The sequence below is a fragment of the Pelophylax lessonae genome, assembly GCF_965119305.1.
Source record: "Pelophylax lessonae genome assembly, chromosome: 5".
Taxonomy (NCBI): Eukaryota; Metazoa; Chordata; class Amphibia; order Anura; family Ranidae; genus Pelophylax; species Pelophylax lessonae.
Genome location: NC_138772.1, coordinates 64,991,955 through 65,013,447, shown reverse-complemented (window position 1 = coordinate 65,013,447; position 21,493 = coordinate 64,991,955). Strand labels below are relative to the sequence as shown.

The window sequence follows — 21,493 nt, the reverse complement described above, 5'->3', positions numbered from 1 at the left end:
TCGAAAGAGCACAAAGCAAATGGTCGAAGAGTCCAAAATCCTTTAATAATGATAATATTCTATAATAGAGGAACAAATGCAGTCAAAGTCGGTAATGGGAAAAGATGAGCTGCAGGGAGACCTTAGATCAGGGATCCTCAAACTTCGGCCCTCCAGCTGTTGCAGAACTACACATCCCATGAGGCCTTGTAAAACTCCAACATTCACAGACAGGACTAGGCATGATGGGAATTGTAGTTCCTGAACAACAGGAGGGCCATAGTTGGAAGACCCCTGCCTTAGATGATTTGTCCTTTGTCCTTTTTTGCTATCTGCTTGCCTTTTTTTAAGGCACCGCTTCCACAGTACAGGTCCACTTTAATGCTAAAATAGCTCTAACACTTAACCTAACCATAAATGTTAAACCAAGCTGGCATGGTATCACTCATAGTTTTTCCCCTGTATTCTGTACACTGAACTGCATCAAATGCCCACAATGCTGCAAGGATAACTCTGGGTCCAGAGCTGTAGAATTCCTGATAGGGGGCCTAAACTATGTTTATTGGAGGGCAACAGAGGAGGGTGCTTGTAGTAGTCGGGGTGTACAGAAGAGGAAAGCCATTTGAGTTGATTTAGGATATGATTAATGTTTGTACCATTAGTTCAGCTGTAGTGAACGCAATGTTAATTGGTTATTAGATTATTTACACTAAGCTGATTCCATTCACCAAAATCCAGCTGGAAAAGTACTGTAGATTCCCATAGAAACCAGAATTGGAGTCCTCATTTATCTGACCTCTCTGTCTTCACAGCGCTGGCACGGAGTACAGTCTGAAACCTCAAGGATGTCTCCATAAGTAGTCAATGAGCAAAAATAACATGGAGGAAAATGAGAAGGGTATGCTGGTGAGTGGTATATGCTTGTTAGTACCTACCTCCTCTGATAATTGTACCGGGCTGATGACACCTGTATGATAAAGTCCTATAGACTTGCCTTGTCACCTCCTCTCATGCTCGACTCCATGGCTTCTCCCATCCTTTGGAGCTCCCTAGCCCAATCTGTCCAACTGTCTCCTAATCTATTCATCTTTAGACGATCCCTAAAAACACTTCCCTTTAAAGAAGCCCACCCTATTCCTATTTATTGTATGCATTGTTTTTACTTTCTCCATTAACTCACCCCCCCCCCCCCCCCGAGCTTTTTTATCAATTAACCCTCCCTCTTAGATTGTAACCTCTAACGAGCAGGGCCCTCTGATTCCTTTTGTACCAAATTGTATTGTAACTGTAATAAATATAGGAAAGGGGTATAGGTGGCGCTGCCTAAAACGTGTGTGATCCTCATAAAAAATATATCTAGTAAATAAAAAAATATCCATAAAATTTAATAAGGGTGCTATCTCCTTGAAACAATTTGCACATAAAAACATAAGTGAGATATTACATACATAACCCAATATAGATCAAATATAACAAACTCCAACACACTATGTCCTATAAATTCAATAATGCAAAAAGTGCTCTCAGTGCAAAAAAAATGCAATACACAAATTATCACATAAATGTATAAATAAATATCATAATCCAAAAATTCATGAGTCCTCATAGGATAATAAAGGGGTAAGTGCAAAAAAGTGCAATAACAGTCTCTGGTGGTGAAATACAAGGTGAATCAATTTGTGCCCCCCACATTATATATCACTGTTGAAGCCATGTGCAATGAAAAAAAGAGGATATAAAACCATAATTCCATAAATATGATAATGTCCCACTGACGTGGGGATAGCGATCGTGAGCTGATGGGCGATAGAATCTCATAGAAATGAAAAACATGGTACTGGGTAAGAATAATATATATATATATATATATATATATATATATATATAATGCGTAAAATAAAACAATTGCAACTATAATGCTCGACGCGTTTCGAGACATAATTATCACTTCCTCAGGAAAGATGCAATTGGAATATTCAACTCGACAATCTTGGCACATGTATGTGGGACCAACTGGTAGCACCTCATTCAAAGACCCACCAATTTTTATTTTCTCTTTTTCATATCCCATGTGTTGGGATATGTGAGGCAGGCTGCAGCCTTGTTGCACACATCCCAGCGCAGAACTAATTATTTTGTTGTAACTGTAATGTCTATCTTCATGTTGTAAAGTGCTGCACAAACTGTTGGCACTATAAAGATCCTGTATTATAATAATAATAATAATAATAATTATAATATAGACTTGAATGGGACATTGCTCCTGCCATACAGGAATGTCCCATTCGAGTCATTAAAGTCTAAAATGGGTCTATGAATTTATGCAGGATCTTGTTGGCAGGGAGTGTTCAGCAAGATCATGAGTACAAATGGTCTGTAGTACATCCCAACTCAAACGGACATAGAAAAGTGACGGCAGAAAAAAAGACTGTCCGTCAGTTTTTTTCGTTTTATTTTATTTATTTTTTTCATGGTTTGGGTGCATTTTTTTTTTTTTTTTTTTCACTGTACGGGTAAAATGAGTAATTCCCTAGGCAGTGGGGCAGGAGAAGAATGACTGATGCCACCTCCCTTGCCTAGTAAATGACTCAGGATCAGGATGACATGTAAACATTAACATGTAGGCAGAGGCACAGAATGACCTCAGCCTTTAGTCAGCCATGATCGAAGGTTGCGTTAATTCTTCGCCTGCACCGCTACTGCCTGTATATTGTTTGTTTACATCTCTGCCCTGATCCTGTATTCACTAGGTAGCATCACATAAAGCATAGCCCCCACCTGTCCCTGATTCCGAGGGACTGTCCCTGATTTAGAACAAAGACCCTCTTTCCTCCTCATTTGTCCCTCATTTTTGTCTGATCTATATAATTGTATATAAAATGCACTATTTATCTTTCAAAAAGTGTTTCCAGTGCTAAACCTCTCATCCAATTTCTACATTTCTGCATTTGTACATTTCAATAGCCAATATAAAGGAATATTAAGGGTTAAAAAAAGCACTTGTTGGTTTAACCAGTCATAATTCTTTTGTAAAATTCTCCTTTAAGGGGGTGTGGCAGGGGGTGTGTCCTATGCTTACATACTTTTGCTAATAGGTGTCCCTCGTTCCCATCTTAAAAAGTTAGGAGGTTTGCATAAGGCCATGTCCAGTTATGCATGTAAAATTTCAAACAAATGTCTACATGCATACCATGTAAAAAAAACTGAATCAGACCTTGGTTTTTTTTTTTTTTTTTTTTTCGCCAGCCACTCTTCAGACCACTAGGGATGTGCACAACAGAAAAATTAATTTTAGTTTCATTTAGGTTTCATTCATTAAGTAAATTTATTTTGTTTCCTCGTATGATTGGTTTTTGGAACGATTCGTTATTTTGGGAGAGTATAAATTTGTTGTTTTCTAATCAATTTGTATTTTTGGAAGTTCTGTTATTCTTTTTGTTATTTTGGAAGATTGGCTATATTAACGTGGGCACTGAGTCATTCCTGCTAGTCCAACCCACAAAGCGAAATGGAATGAGCTGATTGGACAAGATCAACTGGAGTCATTTGCATGCCAAATTAAGAATGGAACTAAATTTATTTTTCAAATTTATTCATTATGTTATGATTGGGAGATTCTGATGAATCCACCGCCATCCAACCCAAACTCAATAAGTGGAAATCATCATCTTATTTCTCTTTTTATACCTTACTGTATTTATTGCAATATGTTTCCTTTTCACACGTAGTGCATTTTTTATGAAAAATGTTAATGCAAAAAGAATCTGTTGATTATCCAAGAGTGAAAGACTACCGCACCGCTCTCATCCAAATAAAACGAATAAATACAAATTACAAATTATTACCTATTCATTTGTTATGTTCAGTTGAAATCATTTCCTTATTCCCAAATGACTTTGGCCCGCACACATACAAATTAAATGAGTGGTCTCCCAAGTTTAATCCCAATACAAAAACAATCCTATTAGAATATTAACACTATGCTCCCTAGGATAAAAACAAATGGAACCGGGGACCTTGCTCCATATATTTTGGAGCTGTCCCAGATTGAAACAGTATTGGACTGAAGTGAGGGCCATAGCCCAACGGTTTTCTGACTTCCCCACACCTGAGGACCCTGCCTTCTTTTTACTTCATTGTACACCAATACCTCCTAAGAAATATAGAAAATCAGTTTTATGTCATCTGTTATTAAACTCTGCGAAATCGTGTATTTCTCAGTGTTGGAAAAGTCCAAATCCACCTACTGTTGTTTTATGGCTTAGGAAAGTTAGATCGATAAACGTCCTGGAAGATCTGGTATTAACGGGCCAAAATCGGCAAGACCAATATATGAGAACTTGGGCGCTTTGGGATATGTTCATCTATTCCGATGAAGGTAAAGCCTTACTAGGTGAGGCATTATTATGATGGCAGATCAAACTTTTAAGTGGGGGCAACCATTACAACTGTTACCCCCCTCCCCCTTTTTTTTTTTTCTTCTCCCCCTTTTTTTTCTTTCTCCCTTTTTTATTTTTTAACCTTTTAGTATAGTTTACTTTTGCTTATATTGCTCCCTCTTGGGGACTGTAGGTTTTCCCTCCATCCCAGTGGACGGGAGTTGGAATTATAGTTTTGAGATGTGTGTGATGATCTAAACTATCTGTGTCTTGATGAATATTTTTTTTTTTGGATATTGTAAATGATTTATTTCTATGGGTTTTTTTTTTTTTTTTTTTAATATACTTATCGGCTGCATGTTGATTGTTAACCACTTTACCACCGGAGGATTTTGCTGTCTTCCGTCCAGGCCACTTTTTGCGATTCGGCGCTGTGCGACTTTAACTGACAATTGCGCGGTCGTGCGATGCCGTACCCAAACGAAATTTACGTCCTTTTTTTCCCACAAACGGAGCTTTCTTTTGGTGGTATTTGATCACCTGTGCGATTTTTTACTTTTTGCGCTATAAACAAAAAAAGAGCGTTTATTTTGAAAAAATAATATTTTTCACTTTTTTTTTTTATATGAAATTCCCCCCCAAAAAATGTAAAAATCAAATTTTTTTTAAAATTTTTGGCCAATTTGTTTTATGCTACCTATGTTTAGTAAAAAAAATCGCAATAAGCGTATTTTGATTGGTTTGCGCAAAAGTTATTGCGTTTACTAACTAAGGGAAAGATTTCTGTCATTTTTGGTGTTTTTTTTTAACGCGTAATGGCGGTGATCTGCGATTTTTTTTTTTTTTTTTTTTTTTTTTTTTTTTTTTTTTTTTTTTTTGCGGGACTGCGACATTGCGGCGGACAGATCGGACCCTTGACTGACATTTTTGACACTTTTGGGGGTACCAGTGACATTTCTACAGTAATCAGTGCTATATATATGCACTGTTACTGTAAAAATTACACTGGCAGGGAAGGGGTTAATTTTATTGGAGAGGGAGGGGTTAATGTATGCCTGGTGCTTACTGACTTGTGGGGGGGGGGAGGTGACTGTGTGACAGAAGGACAGATCGGATGTCCAGCTATGCTGAACACTCCGATCTGTCAGTCCCTGTCACTATGGAGATCCGCCCGCTGTGTTTACACACAGTGGGCGGATCTCCAGACTCGATCCCCGACGATCGGGGCAGAGCAGCGGCAATCGCCGCTGCTCCTCCCCTGGCCCGACTCCCGCTGTGAATGAACACAGCGGGAGCGAGCCTCCGGCGGCGCGCGAGCGCCGCCCATAAGGGGCGGAGTCCAGCGACGTAGGTCTACGTCGCTGGACGGGATCGCGGCACTTTGCCGCAGTAGCCTCCATGTGAGCGGGGCTAAAGTGGTTAACGGCAGCTCTGTTACCTGTATGATTTTCTCTTTTCATAAATAAAGAAAAAAAAAAACAAATGGATCCGAATCAATTCGAATCATTCGTTATGTCGTTACATGAACACCGTACATACAGTGCCTTTTCATTGGGATTTTATGTGATAGACCAACACAAAGTGGCACATCATTGTGAAGTGGAAGGAAAATGATATATGGTTTTCAAAATATTTTACAAATATCTGAAAAGTGTGGCGTGCATTTGTATTCAGTCCCCTTTACTCTGATACTCCTAACTAAAATCTAGTGGATCCACTTGCCTTCAGAAGTCACCTAATTAGTAAATAGAGTCCACCTGTATTTAATTTAATCTCAGTATAAATATAGCTGTTCTGTGAAGCCCTCAGAGGTTTGTTAAAGAACCTAAGTGCACAAACGGCATAATGAAGGCCAAGGAACACACCAGACAGGTCAGGGATAAAGTTGTGGAGAAGGTAAAAGCCAGTTTTCCCCACATCTAATTCAAATGACAGGAGAGTGTGACTGGTTCACACACCTCCGAGGTGGCCGCGGTTCACACTGGAAGTGGGTCCTGTGCATTTTTGCTCCGTTTCAGGTCTAAATTCAGGCAAAAATCTGGACCAGATTCACACCTGAAACCAGAACAGGGACGCACCGGACCTTCTGCTGTGTGCCATGGCCGCAGCTAGTGTGAACCCGCCCTAAAGCAGGGTTGGAAGAAGGTGCTCTGGTCAGATGAGGCCAAAATTGAACTTTTTGGCCTAAAAGCAAAACGCAATGTGTGGCAGAAAACTAGCACTGCCCATCACCCTGAACACACCATCCCCCCCCCCCCCAACGTGAAACTTGGTGGTGGCAGCATTATGTTGTGGGGATGCTTTTCTTCAGCAGGGACAGGGAAGCTGGTCAGAGTTGATGGGAAGATGAATGGAGCCAAATATAGGGCAATTTTAGAGGAAAACCTAGTTAGAGTCTGCAAAAGACTTGAGACTGGGGTGGAGGCTCACCTTCCAGCACGACAACGACCCTAAACATACAACCAGAGCTACAATGGAATGGTTTAGATCAAAGCATATTCATGTGTTAGAATAACCCAGTCAAAGTCCAATCCTAAATCCAATTGTGGCAAAACTTGTAAAATGCTGTTCGCAGACGCTCTCCATCCAATCTGACAGAGCTTGAGCTATTTTGCAAAGAAGAATGGGCAAAAATGTCACTCTCTAGACGTACAAAGCTGGTAGAGATATCCCCAAAAAGACTTGCAGCTGTAATTGCAGGGAAAGGTGGTTCTACAAAGTATTGACTCAGGGGGGCTGAATACAAATGCATGCCACACTTTTCACATATTTATTTGTAAAAAAGTTTGAAAACCCATTTATCATTTTCCTTCCATTTCACAATTCTGTGCCATTTTGTGTTGGTCTATCACATAAAAACACCAATAAAATACATTTGCGTCAGGGATATGCAAACTGTGGCCCTCTCGATGTTGCAGAACTACAAGTCCCATGAGGCATAGCGAGACTCTGACAGCCACAAGCATGACACCCAGAGGCATGATGGGACTTGTAGTTTTGCAACAGCTGGAGGGCCACAGTTTGCATATCCCTGATTTACGTTTTTGGTTGTAACATGACAAAATGTGGAAAATTTCAAGGGGTATGAATACTTTTTCAAGGCACTCTTATATCTGAAAACAGCATATTTTGGGCTTATATGTATGAACCCTAAAGCGGTCTCGTTTAGTCTGCAGATAGTCCTTTTTATATTACATTTTTTTAGAAGTTCCAAAAGCTGTAGGAAGGTGTTCAATAAGACTGCAGACCTTCTAATATAAATAAGCATTTACCTGGCGATGTTGCATAGACAGATACTCGTGTGCCATGGCTGTTAAAACATGTATTCCGTGACATGGTCTGTTATTAAGAGCTTGATGTGATTTACCCGATGCTTCTACTAATTCGCTGATAATCTCGTGCACTGTTTGATGATCCCCTTTCCAACTTGACAAAGTTTAATGCCCCCAGTTATCCTGTGCAGCTAATAAAACAATTTGGTTATAACATGCTCCTCAAATGGGGGGGGGGGGGGGTAGATGACTATTTAAGCCCTAAGACTAGAAAATACCATTTTGAATTCCTAGTTGTAGACATGGGCAGGAGATGTGCCTTTTTTGTGGTTTTTGTTCATCTAATTACAATCTTATACAGTTGTTTTTTTGTTTTTTTTCCACTCTAGTCGTCAACAACCGATGATGAGATAAACGATAATCGCGAAGGAAATGGAGAGGTCTGGCAGTGGGCACCAAAGAAGAAATCACAGGATATGGAGTGCGAAAAAAAACTGGTAACATTTCGGAAAATAATTCCATTCTGAACAGTGATTGGAAGCTGTTGAATGTTGTACTGTTAGACAGTTGAGGGCAGAGTTGTATAAAGTACTCGAAACCCATACTTGAGTAAAAGTACAAGTGCTCGATCAAAACGTGACTTGAGTAGAAGTGTAAGTGCTCGATCAAAAAGTGACTTGAGTAGAAGTACTAAAGTATTCAACATTTTTTGTACTTAAGTATTGCAAGTAGTTTTTTTAAAAATTTTGCTACTCAAGTACTGAAAGTAAAAGTACCAGTAGTTTTGAAAAAAAAATTGCTACTCGTACTGAAAGTAAAAGTACAAGTACTGTGTTATGTAGTTATTAAAGAAAGAAGTCAAAAGTTTGAACATCATATTGTTTTTTATTATTTCAAATGCAGCTTTTATTTATACATACAGTAGCTTTTATTTTCGTATGCGCTGATAATACACATGTTTTGTGCTTCATGAAACCTGCCATCTACTGTTCTGGCAGTGGTAATTTTTATAATTGGAACGAGTAACTATGCAGCACAAAAAAAAATATCGGAGTAGAAGTATTGAAATCATTGAAAAAATGTAGTGAAGTAAAAGTGTAAGTAGGAGAAAAAAATTCTACTCTAAGAAAGTACAGATACCGCATTTCGGTACTTAAGTACAGTAGTGAAGTAGTTCTACTTAGTTACTATACATCTCTGGTTGAGGGATACTGTAATTGATCTCACAAGCAAATCTCCAGCTAACGAAACCATTAAATTAATAGCCCATTAAAAGAAAAAAAAAAAAAACAGCTTTTACTGCAACAATGACCTTCAACCAGGAGATATCCTCTGCAATATATTTTATATTAAATAGTTTGGCCACATTTTAATTTTATTTTTGGCATATAGTATAGGATTTTAGCATAGAAGTGTAAAACCCCTGTTAGGATTTGATTGCTTTACATAAAGTTTGAGAGTGGATACAAATACACTTGCGCCAAACAATTTGAAAAAAAAAATATAAAAAAATAAATACATTTAGAACTGCTGCTGCTTCAAACCACCATGGGTCGTGCAATATGTGAAAAAAAATGACCGCAAAGATATATGCGATCAGCAGCGCACGTTCAAAACATAAATACTCCACCAATCATAATCTGAATATGAACTGAACAAGCAGGATCTATTGGTACAAATAGTAATTAAAAAGTGCTCTGTGCAATTAAATACATAAAAAAAAAAAAAAAAAAATGATTTGGTATAAACACTAAGGCTGCATTCACACTTGAGCGTAGCGTTTTTTACCGCGATTTTTACCACGATTTTACCGTGATTTTACCACGATTTTACCGCGATTTTTTTCAGGCGTTTTTCATTGACATCTATCAAAAACGCTGGTAATCAGCCCAAAAAGAAGCTCATGTACTTTTTTCAGCTACAGGCGTTTTGCAAAACGCTCAGATGTGAACAGGGGCCATTTAAATGAATGGGGTTTTACTTGTTGGGCGTTTTGGAAGCGTTTCTTTTGAGCGTTTTTGGAGCTGAAAACGCCCAGGTGTGAATGGAGCCTAAAAATATGCAATAACAATCCCCAAAAACAGTCCAACATTAGCAATGTGTAGATTCCTTTCGGAGTTTGGACTTTTTGAAGAACTCAAACTCCCCCTTTTTCAGGTCTTGGGTATTAGATAGCTTGGAGGACCCAATATTAGCACAGTACCAGGATTAATTATAGTATGGGCTATATGGTAAGAACAAGCAAGCATTGCTGAGTCAGCAAGCCATACCGTGAAAAGGTTCTCCTTCCTACCTGACACATATTGCCCTTTTCCTGTTCTTCTGTTATGAATTGTTATCAATATTTAAAGCCTAAGGGGTTGATTTACTAAAACTGGAAAGTGCAAAATCTGCCGCAGCTCTGCATAGAAACTTTCAGGTTTTTTTTTTTTTTTTTTTTTAGTCAAAGCTTAATTGAACAAGCTGAAGTTGGAAGCACTCTCCAGTTTTAGTAGATCAACCCCTATGTGTGGCTAAAACAAAAAACAGAAAAATCAGCACAATGGACAATACTTCATCTGAACGTGTCCCTTGTGCTGATTCTTCTCTTATTAGAAACTTCCTTACCTGTCCCTGCACCCCATCCCCCCCCCCCCCCTGCCATAAACTTCCAGTGTGGAGAGATGCATTAATACAACTAAGGGACTCATCCCTTTCCACCCACCTGGTCCATTCATAGAGGCCATTACTTCTATGAACGAAACCGGATCTCTGAATGGAGGTTAGACAGACGATTGTTTGGTCCGCCCCCTCCATTCATAGACCCCTGTTCCATTCATAAAAGCTGTAGTACAGCTTCTATGAAATGGAGCAGCTGGAGAGACAAAGTAGGGATAGTCAGGCTCTCTTGGTGACCCTTTACAGCCCCTTAGTTGTATTTAAACCCTGACATACTGAAAGATTGTGGCGGTGGAGGGACAGAAGAGGAATCCGAACAAGGGATACATCCAAATGACTAAGTTATGTCCCTTGTGCTAATTTTCCTGGTTTATTTTTTTTATTTTAGCTACACTTGGGCTTTAAATGATTTTGGACTCTTAAACATTCCATTTGGTGTTCTCATTCGACCTTGTGTATGTGGGTCTTCAACTTCAGGTCCCAGAGGGCACCCCCTCTGTAGTTTAACAGCCTCCCATGAGCCACTGCACCCTGTCCCAGTCTGATACACCTACTAGGAAGTTGAATCCAGCACCGTGTCACTGTTGCAGAAAAATGTATTCATCAGGAACAGGAGATAAGGAGACATAATGGGTACATCTGTTCCGTTGTACCTGCCTAAACATGCCTTCTGAAATGGGAAGGAGGGACACTTTTTTAAACATGATTTAGGCAATAGATACAGTACACTCATGACACACTCCCTGATCGTATGGACCTTGGTGGATTAAAGCAGAAGAACGATCATTAGGGCTGTCATAAACCACTTTTGGCCGTAAAATAGACACTTGAGAAGGATACAGGCAAAGGGGTTTGGTCCAGATATGGAAGCTTGAGAAGTATTCCAGTAATATGAGTCAAATAGTGGTGGCAAACCCAAATTCCATAAGACATCAAAAATGTTGTGATATGGGGCTTTTTAATTTACTAGTGGTACTTGTAGATGTCTGATCTTCAGGAGGGGAGGACGATATTCAAGACTTCAGTAGTACAGTAGAGGTGGCACAAATGGTGTGGTGCCAAGTGCCTTGGATAGGCAGAAGGAAAGAAAGATCAGAAAGTGTGGTAGATGAGTGCGCATATCGTGGGGGATAAGGAAAGTAGAAAAGGGCTGGGGGGGGGGGAGAGTGGATAAGTCAAAGGAAAAAAAGTGGGAAGAAAAGCGAGAAAGGGGAAAAAAAAAGATGGGTAGAAGCAAGAAAAGTGTTGATTTAGGTTTCTTAAGCCCCATACACACGCATTGCTTATTGGCCGTGAATTTTCGGCCAATGTCCGATTTTCGGCTTGTTAGTATGATGCTTCCGACAACCGACTCCGACTTTTCAGCCAAAAAAAATCTGGTCTGCATGCTATAAAATTTTCGTTGGCCGTCCGATTGTTCCTCAGTCAGTACAGATTTCGGCAGACAAAAATCTGATGAGCAAGACTGGGCATGCTCAGAGAAGAAAAAACACACGGAAAGTAAACCAGCACATGACATCACTTATGAAAAATTCGTGTGCAGTCTAGGCACATTTCAACCAACAAAACACCACTCTGGACAAAAGTCGGACGATCGGTCAGCCGATAATCGTTGCGTGTGTACGAGGCATTGGTCTTCTTGTAGATCACCAATAAAACTGATGGTTCAGGACCTATGCAGGCGATTTGATTACTGATGGATAAGGCTCACACCAGTGATTTGTTTGTTTCAAAAAGCTGATTCAATATATTTACTATTAACCTAACTGTCTATAGAGAGCAGGTATTTGCTGATCTGAGTTGTTAATAAGTTACCCCATGACAATTCTTTCAGCTTAGATTTATTTGCAGACTAGAGACTACCGTGAGCCGACTGTGTCTACGAAATTTGGTGACTGATCTTGCTGTAAACTATTGCAAGGGATTGTGGACAGAGATAGATATAAATAGTGCGCAGCAATATTTATTTATTTAGATTGTGGACACAACCTACTGCTTATCAGTACATCCCTATAGTACACCAACCAGGCGGGGGGTGCATCTCCTCCTCTGCTGGTTTTCCAAAAGTCATCCAATACAACCCAAGCAAAAGACCACAGATTATAAACACCAGAGTGGAAAAATATCTTGTTTTCTTTGGTTAATCAAGATTTGTGTACACGGGGTTTGAATATGTAATATTCTAGTCATCAGAATTGACTTCATCTGTCTGCAGACCCTTTTTGGTGGTTATTTTTCTTTCTGCACATCAGTAATAAATATAACAGTATGTGGTGTACAGCACCGTGTGACGACAATAATTCACACAGACAGGTACAATATACAACCAATAACAGTTCACAACAGAACCATGGGGGGGGGGGGGTTAACGGGGTAACTGCCCAGCTGGGTACACTCGTGGTTTTCAGCAATGAGGATGAAGTGATGCTCTGCTAGATGGACAGCGCATGTAAAAAAAAGCAGAATGCTGCCTAGCCATCTTCTGCCCAATCAGGAAGATGTCCAGCGGAATCGCAGGCCCTATGCTTTCCCTGCTCATCAGGAACCTTTCCCTATTGCTAGTATTGTCCCTGACAGGTGGGGTACCTCTCCCTATGCTACCCACTCACACAAAGCAGGCCAAACCTGGGAGCCAGGGCCTTAACCAATATGGCTTCTAGAGTCTCATGGTGTGGCAGCATCCAAAAGAATAGCTTCCCCAGTGACCCAAGGAATCTGCGTGTGAACCCTGTTCCTGTTAAGTTCCTGCTCCTACAACAGTGCGGCTGCAGGAGTACGCCACCTGTTGTGGAGAAAGTAGCCTGCACCTGTCTATATACCATGTTCTTCAACCAGACCATAGCCATGCTTACCTGATACTGCATTAATTTTGCCCCTTGATTTTATTTACCCCCCTCTATTATTTTTTCCCCAAAGAATGTTATATCTAGGCCTTTAACGTTTCTTTTTTGTCCCAGTAAGACTATTCATTTATTTTTATTTGTTGATGACTAATCATAATTTATACAGGATTTAGTCAGCACCAACAGTTTGACCGTGCTTTACAGAATAAAGGGAGACAGTACAGTTACAATACTATTTGATACAAGATGATTAGGAGGGCCCTGCTCCTTTTTAATAGACCAAGTTGTTCAGCAAAAGTGGCAGTTGGTGGTTTGAGACCAACCATTTCACACAGGCATGGGTGCTTACAATTTTATTCATACTCTATATCAGTGGCGGCTGGTGCTCAAAATTTTTGGGGGGGGGGGGGGGGCGCAAAAAGAAAAATGTAATTGGTATTGATTCGCGGCAAAAAACGCGGTAAAAAAATTGCATGAATTTGAGGTCATGGTACAGGCATGGCACAGGTGATGGTACAGGCATGGCACAGGTGATGGTACAGGCATGGCACAGGTGATGGTACAGGCATGGCACAGGTGATGGTATAGGCATGGCACAGGTGATGGCACAGGTGATGGTATAGGCATGGCACAGGTGATGGTATAGGCATGGCACAGGTGATGGTACAGGCATGGCACAGGTGATGGTACAGGCATGGCACAGGTGATGGTACAGGCATGGCACAGGTGATGGTATAGGCATGGCACAGGTGATGGCATAGGCATGGCACAGGTGATGGCATAAGCATGGCACAGGTGAGGGCACAGGTGAGGGCACAGGCATGGCACAGGTGAGGGCACAGGTCGGCTTCAATCACTTACCTTCTGACGGCGGCGGGATTTCCGGGAACCGAGACGAGCAGCGCCGTGGACGTCCTCCTCTTCAGTCTTCCGTCTTCCGGTCTGGGCGGCGGGAAGGAGATCGGGCGGTGACGGTGCGTGACTGACTCACGCACCGGCACAGCCCCCATTGCGAGTCAGCGATGTCCTGGATGATCATTGGTCCAGGCTGGAGACCGGACCAATCACAGCCAGGATATCACGAAGGTGGGGGTGGCTCAGCGCTTTTTCCTGCGCCCAGGTTACGCCCCCAGAAGGCAGCCAATCAGCGCCTCTTCTGGGTTGTAAACCCCCCCCCCCCATAGCCACCAGGCCCAGCGCATAGGCCTGCGAACACAATTTTTTTTTTTTTTCAAAACTTTATTTGTTCTTTTTGTAATTTTTTTTTTTTTTTTTTATATATTTCTTTTTTTTTAGGGGGTAGGGGGGGCGGCGCTCTGGCGCCCCCTATGCTATATATGTTAAACCTTTTGAAAAGGGGAAAAAAAAATTTTTGCTATAATTGCCTATAAAGTGTTAGCTGGAGATCAGCTTCAATTCATTAGTCAAGTCCAAGTCTATTTTTTTTTCTTTGTTATATCTATTCATTCAAAGTTATTTCCTGCTTGCTGTGTCTGCAGATAAATCATGAGCACAATAAAAAATTTAATGGACACTTTAGATCAGAGGGGTCCAACATGTTGACCTTCCTGTGCCACATTGGAAGAAGAGGAATTGTCTTGAGCCACACATAAAATACACTAATAATGATAGCTGATAAGCAGAAAAAGTCAGGCAGATCACATCACAACAATCACTATTGGAAACGATCGCTGATATAGATAAAGTAATAAAACTTAATCTTATTTTATTATTATTTATTATAAAAGTAAAAGAGGGCAACATAAAACTACTGCAATATTTGACACTGTTTTTGATAAACGAACGCATCAATATCTGGTTGGATGGATGGAGTAGCAATTCTAAATGTATTCTCAAGGTGCTCATCGGATATTTTGGTTCTAATGTTTGCCCTTCGTGGTTTTCATCCTTGAAAAGGGTTGCTCACAAAATATAGGTGCTGCCGAACACTGATGACCTGAATAAGGTGTGATTGTGAAGAATGGATATTTTTTTCTTTGGGAAGATATAGCTTGTTAAAGTCCAGTAAAAAGACACTGTCAAATGTTTCTTCGGCCACTTGTGTTCGCTAAGTGTAAATGCATTTTTACAAAAAAAAAATCAAAGTTTTAAATAAGTTTACGATTTTGTGTTGGGCCGTATTCATATCCATCTTGGGCCACAGGTTGGACACCCATGCTTAGATCTTCTTTCTTTCTTGAATTTTTATTTGTGTCTGTTTTATTTGTGTGTGTAAAACCGTGGATGGAGGTATCTGATAAGAGATAAGTCACCGCTCTACATTTATTTGTATGCGCATATTTTAGCTTGATCTATTGAACTCTTAGCTTGACCTATTGAACTCTGTTAAAAGGCTTATACAACAGGTGGTAGGAAGACAGAGAAATGTGTGATAAGAGCTCCACTTGCTGGCCTTATATGAAACTAGATAAAGTAAAATGAATATGCAATATCTCCGCAAAAAAAGTTTAGCTCTGTCTCTCCCCCCGCATTAGTAATGGGGGGGGGGTACCTATTGTGTGGGTTTTTTTTTTTTGTGGCCTCACCATATTCCACTATCCTGGCCTAGGCAGCCCCTTTGTGGCTATAGGGGGAATATATTCAATTTTGTGTCTTGGGTTCAGCTTTAGGTGCTGTTACTAATGTATACTAATGTACAAATTGCACTATCTAATTTGTATCATCACGTTTATACTCTATAGAATATCGATTTACAGTTGAGATCCGACAGCCCGGATTCTAACAGCCTGGATCATGACCGTCTGGAAAGGGCAATCTACTATGATATGATTGATTGGGACTCTGTCAGCTCCTCCCACAGGACTTCCTTTTTTCCAAAATGGCACTTACCAGTGAAAATGGCATTTTGGCTGGCACTATTTATGTTCACGTATACATTTCTCAGAGAAGTATTGCACCCCTATGTTACGAAGAGTAAAAATGAATTCTATAGAGTTCCAATATTGGTGGTCAATAAAGTTTTGCCAGTTGTTGCCATCACTCTGCTAACCATGGCCTATTTGCCTGGAATATTTGCCACGGTCATCCAGCTTCACCGTGGCACAAAGTACAAGAGATTTCCGTCATGGCTAAACACGTGGATGCTGAGACGCAAGCAGTTTGGACTCCTAAGTTTCTTCTTTGGGGCAATGCATGCCATCTACAGTCTGTCATATCCCATGAGGAGGTCTTACAGATACAAGCTCCTGAACTGGGCCTATGAACAGGTATAGTACTAGAACATGCACAGGAATTGCAAGTACAATAAGAGGAATTTACTAAAATTGGAGCAGCTTTGCATGGCAACCAATTAGCTTCCATCTTTCATTTTGAAAGCCTAACTGAACAAGCTGAAGATAGAAGCTGATTGGTTGCCATGCGCAGATGCTATAGTTTTAATAATGTCCACCTCTACTACTCAACTCCTCTACAGCATGGGCTCTCTTCACACCAGCATGAACAGCAGATATTTGGAAAATATAAAAAAATCTAGAATGTAGGTAGATATAAAAACACACATATATTGTAGCTCTGTATTTATTACTACATCCTTGTTTCGGTTTGTGCTCCTGCAGTGCTGGAAGGGGTGGATGTATCCACAGCAAGGTTTAGGACGTTATTAAAATCTCCTACCACCAGAACTGGGATCAGTGGGTACTGAGCCATAAACCTCGAGCGTTTCTTAAAAATATCATGGTCAGAGGCGTAACTAGAACCTTCAGGGCCCTGATGCAAGAAACCATGAAGGGCCCCCCAGACCCCTGGCCGAGGCCCTTACCTTCAAGCCCAGGGCTCTTCCCACTAATCCTGGGGCTCTTTACACTCATTGCATGGCCTTTTATTACGGTCCCGCAGCAGGATTCTTTCACAAGTTCTGCAGTGGGCCCCCTTCCTGCAATCTTGGGGCCTCCCCACAGTGGTGCAATGCCAGGGTCCGGTCGCAAGTGTGACCTTTGCAATCCTGGAAGTTTACCCACTGGTTTGTTACCGGGCCCCCTGGAGCATGGGGCCCGGTAGCGATTGCAACCCCTGTAGTTACGCCCCTGATCATGGTTATAAGGTGGAAACACTTAAATATAAGCCCCAATAAAATGCATATGACCAAGAATACACACCAGAAATATAAAATGACCCTCTGAATCTAACAGACTTTGTCTGTTGGGGGGGCTATGCTGATGAGGAGACCAAAACACTCACCCTCCATGTGTAGGTGGAATAGGTTGCATAGTGCTGGGTTTTGAACTTTGCTTTGTAAAGGAGAAGGGTGATGTCCCCTACCATGTGTGTCTCCTTGAGAGAAACAATAGCTGGGTTGTAGAACAATAAAGTAGAAAGTACGACTTGTTTCTTCACACCATCTCCCAGTGCCCGTATGTTCCAGGAGATCACCACATTGGGTAGCCGTTCCCTACCATGTGTGTCTCCTTCAGAGAAACAAAAGCTGGGTTGTAGAACAATAAAGTAGAAAGTACTAAATGTAAAAAAAGTGGTTGAAAAGGGGAATTTCCAAACACTCGCCCAGCACTTAATGTTGCAAGGGATAAAACACACAATAATAAATATAAATTTTAAAACATCATAAAATTTGCTGATCGCAGCCGCTGTGATAATAAAACAGTCTGTAAAAAATGTAATAAATACTAAAACTAAAAAAGGTTCAGCACTAATTACATATAGCAGCACTCAATATGTGGTAGCATATTAAAGATCATATAGTCCTCATAAACGAGTGATGTAATCGCCAAAACCAGTTGTTTAAAACAAAGCCAGCTATTCCATGTATAAGTGATTCCCCCGCTGCTTGATGTATATAATCCGGTATTCACCTTCACCACACCATGCGTCACCCCTTAAGAATGGGCACTCACCAGAAACACTATGGTCATACGCCTGTAAGCATTGGTTGCTTGGACCCTTGACACTCCGGAATACCTCTGTTAGCATCAGATGACCTCCACACACGAGTATCAGTCAGGGACCAGATCATACCAAGAAAATGAAATAGGGGGCACAATAGTGTGATACCGTCTTAAAAGTTTTATTAAACATAACACTCCAAAGTAAATCCCCCAAATCCAATATGCTTACATCAAAAACAACGTTTTCAAGCAATAAAATGACAATCCAATGGTTATGGCCGGCTCACCACTGCTGAATGGTTCTTTCCCAGCTTACTCTGTAGGTGAGATCCGGACTCCAGCCATGACTCTTAAGATTATCAAGGAGACAGCATGCCTGTGTCCTTATGCGTTTCGTCATATATGACTTCTACTGAGGATTGTCATTTTATTGCTTGAAAACGTTGTTTTTGATGTAAGCATATTGGATTTGGGGGATTTACTTTGGAGTGTTATGTTTAATAAAACTTTTAAGACGGTATCACACTATTGTGCCCCCTATTTCATTTTCTTGGTATGATCTGGTCCCTGACTAATACTCGTGTGTGGAGGTCATCTGATGCTAACAGAGGTATTCCGGAGTGTCAAGGGTCCAAGCAACCAATGCTTACAGGCGTATGACCATAGTGTTTCTGGTGAGTGCCCATTCTTAAGGGGTCATGCATGGTGTGGTGAAGGTGAATACCGGATTATATACATCAAGCACCGGGGGAATCACTAATACATGGAATATCTGGCTTTGTTTTAAACAGAGATTGGTTTTGGCGATTACATCACTCGTTTATGAGGACTATATGATCTTTAATATGCTACCACATATTGAGCGCTGCTGTATGTAATTAGTGCTGAACCTAAAGTAGAAAGTACGACTTGTTTCTTCACATCATCTCCCAGTGCCCATATGTTCCAGGAGATCACCACATTGCTTAGCCGTTCCATTCCATAGTCGAATTGAATAGATGTTTTTGAGGAAAAGATAAAGAGGGGGGCTTTGGATGGACCCTCCTTAACATTACGGCATCCTATCTTTTGCCAAGAAAGTACATCAAGTCCCAACTGATGTTGCATTCATGTATACTGTCAAAACACATAGATCCAGGTTTTAATGATGCTAGAGTCTTGAGCATACACAGCATGGCAGATCAAGGCACTTTGTTGAGTGGGTCAACATTTGAACTCTGCTGTGCATCTACTCCCAACAATTTCACAAACCACAACAAAACTTCTAACCGTCTACAAGGGACACACACCAGGGGGCTCTCTGGTGGTTGAGGTGGAGCTAACTGTTAATGTAATAATATATATCATGTCAATTGTGTTCAGAGCAAGGGATCATGACATAACCCACTAGTCCACCTATGTAGGATTTTGTATGGGCATCGGGGGGCGCTAAGCCATTATTTATTTGTTTCAGGTACTTCTATAGCCGGTCAATTCACGCAGCGCTTTACATATCAATTGTGCATTCACATTCACATCAAGTTACTATCCTCAAGGAGCTTACAATCTGAGGTCCCTAACTCACATTCATACATGCATATACTAGGGCCAATTTAGACAGGAGCCAATTAACCAAAATCAGTGTACCAGAAAAATAAATCGAAAAATAAATTCATCACTGTGCTGTTTCAGCTTCACTTTCCAATCACAAACTGGGGGGTAGGTTCATGACAGCCTGGGCTCAGAAGAAGTAGGTTAAATTATTTTGACCTTCATTTCTCCCATGACTGAGGACCTCTTGTGGCAAGAAAGAATTACTGTGGGGGATAGCTCTTGACCAGTGATGGCAAACCTTGGCACCCCAGATGTTTTGGAACTACATTTCCCATGATCCAAAAACACACTGCAGAGAGCATGAGCATCATGGGAAATGTAGTTCCAAAACATCTGGGGTGCCAAGGTTTGCCATCACTGCTCTAGACTGAACATGAGGACATAGGATAAAATGCTTGCTCGGGCTGTCCCTAGTGCACACTCATTTAATCCCACCAACTTCATGAGACTCACATTTTTTTGCTAGTGTTCTTATGTGATGGATCTGTTCTCCGCTGAATGACTTTTTTTCCTTTTATTTAAACCATTCTATTTTCAAACCATTTTATTTTTTGCTTCTGCTTCTATCAAGATCTGACTGCTTTAATTCGCTTTGCATAATCTTGCCAATGTAAGTAAATGTGTTGGTACCTATTTCTTTTTGAGAGATGAGCTTTCATGCTTTGCGTCACTGCGCTTTAATTAGTATAATTAGTATGCTGCAAGCAACATCACAGGATTCAATAGGTGATGAAGCCTGTGAATTACCCCTACTGCTACTTACTGTAGATTTGATGATGAATCCCTAAAATATCCTACATTTGAACAGTTTAATGTAATTTCAAAAGTTTTTTTTTTTTTTTTATCCTTTTTTAAATTTTGCAGCTTTTATTAAAAAAAATATCTATCTATCTATCTATCTATCTATCTATCTATCTATCTATCTATCTATCTATCTATCTATCTATCTATCTATCTATCTATCTATCTATCTATCTATCTATCTATCTATCTATCTATCTATCTATCTATCTATCTATCTATCTATCTATCTATCTATCTATCTATCTATCTATCTATCTATCTATCTATCTATCTATCTATCTATCTATCTATCTATCTATCTATCTATCTATCTATCTATCTATCTATCTATCTATCTATCTATCTATCTATCTATCTATCTATCTATCTATCTATCCCTCTTGCCCTGGTCCTTGCTCCTTGTGCCTTGTTCAGCACTTACCATTATAGGGTGACTCTTGTCTCCCAGTGCTGTGGTGCTCCTGCCTTGTATCCCTGTTGCATGCTGTCCTGGTGGAGATTACAAGTGGCCATGCACACACGACACGGTCCACTGTTGTCACAACCAGGAAGCTGTGAGGTACATCTGATGCTGAAACTAAAGATTCATGTAAAAAATACACACAGTACTGTGCAAACGTTTTAAGGCAGGTGTGAAAAATGCTGTAAATTAGGAATGCTTTTATAAATAGAAGTGCTAATAATGGTTTTATTTTTAATTAATTAACAAGATGGAAAGTAAATGAACAGAAGATCAATCCAAATCAAATCCATATTTGTTGAGACCACCCTTATGCCTTCAAAACAGCATCAATTATTTTAGACTTGCACACAACTTGGCAGGTAGGTTGTTTAAAACATCTTGGAGAACTAACCGCAGATCTTCTGTGGATGTAGGGTGCCTCAAATCCTTCTGTCTCTTCATGTGATCCCAGACCGACTCCATGATTCAGAGATCAGGGCTCTGTGGGGGCCAATCCATCACTTCTAGGACTCCTTGTTCTTCACACTGAAGAGAGTTCTTAATGCTATAGGCTGTATGTTTGGGGTTGTTGTCCTGCTGCAAAATAATTTTGAGGCCTTTCAGATGCCTCCCTGATGGTATGGCACAATGGATAAATATCTGC

The 21,493-nt window shown here is 40.5% G+C and overlaps 1 protein-coding gene across 2 annotated transcripts in view; it reads left to right on the top strand.

Annotated features, from left to right (window-relative positions):
• The first annotated feature begins 791 nt into the window (after positions 1 to 791).
• Positions 792 to 21,493, top strand: part of STEAP1 (STEAP family member 1) — a 47,600-nt gene continuing 26,898 nt past the window's right edge. The window contains exons 1-3 of one of the 2 annotated variants that reach the window (XM_082259365.1): positions 792 to 885; positions 8,020 to 8,127; positions 15,834 to 16,358. In XM_082259365.1, the coding sequence (XP_082115491.1) occupies positions 844 to 885; positions 8,020 to 8,127; positions 15,834 to 16,358 (675 nt within the window). In that variant the 5' untranslated portion in view covers positions 792 to 843. The remainder of the gene's footprint in view (positions 886 to 8,019; positions 8,128 to 15,833; positions 16,359 to 21,493) is intronic. The other variant, XM_082259366.1, reaches the window with a different exon arrangement.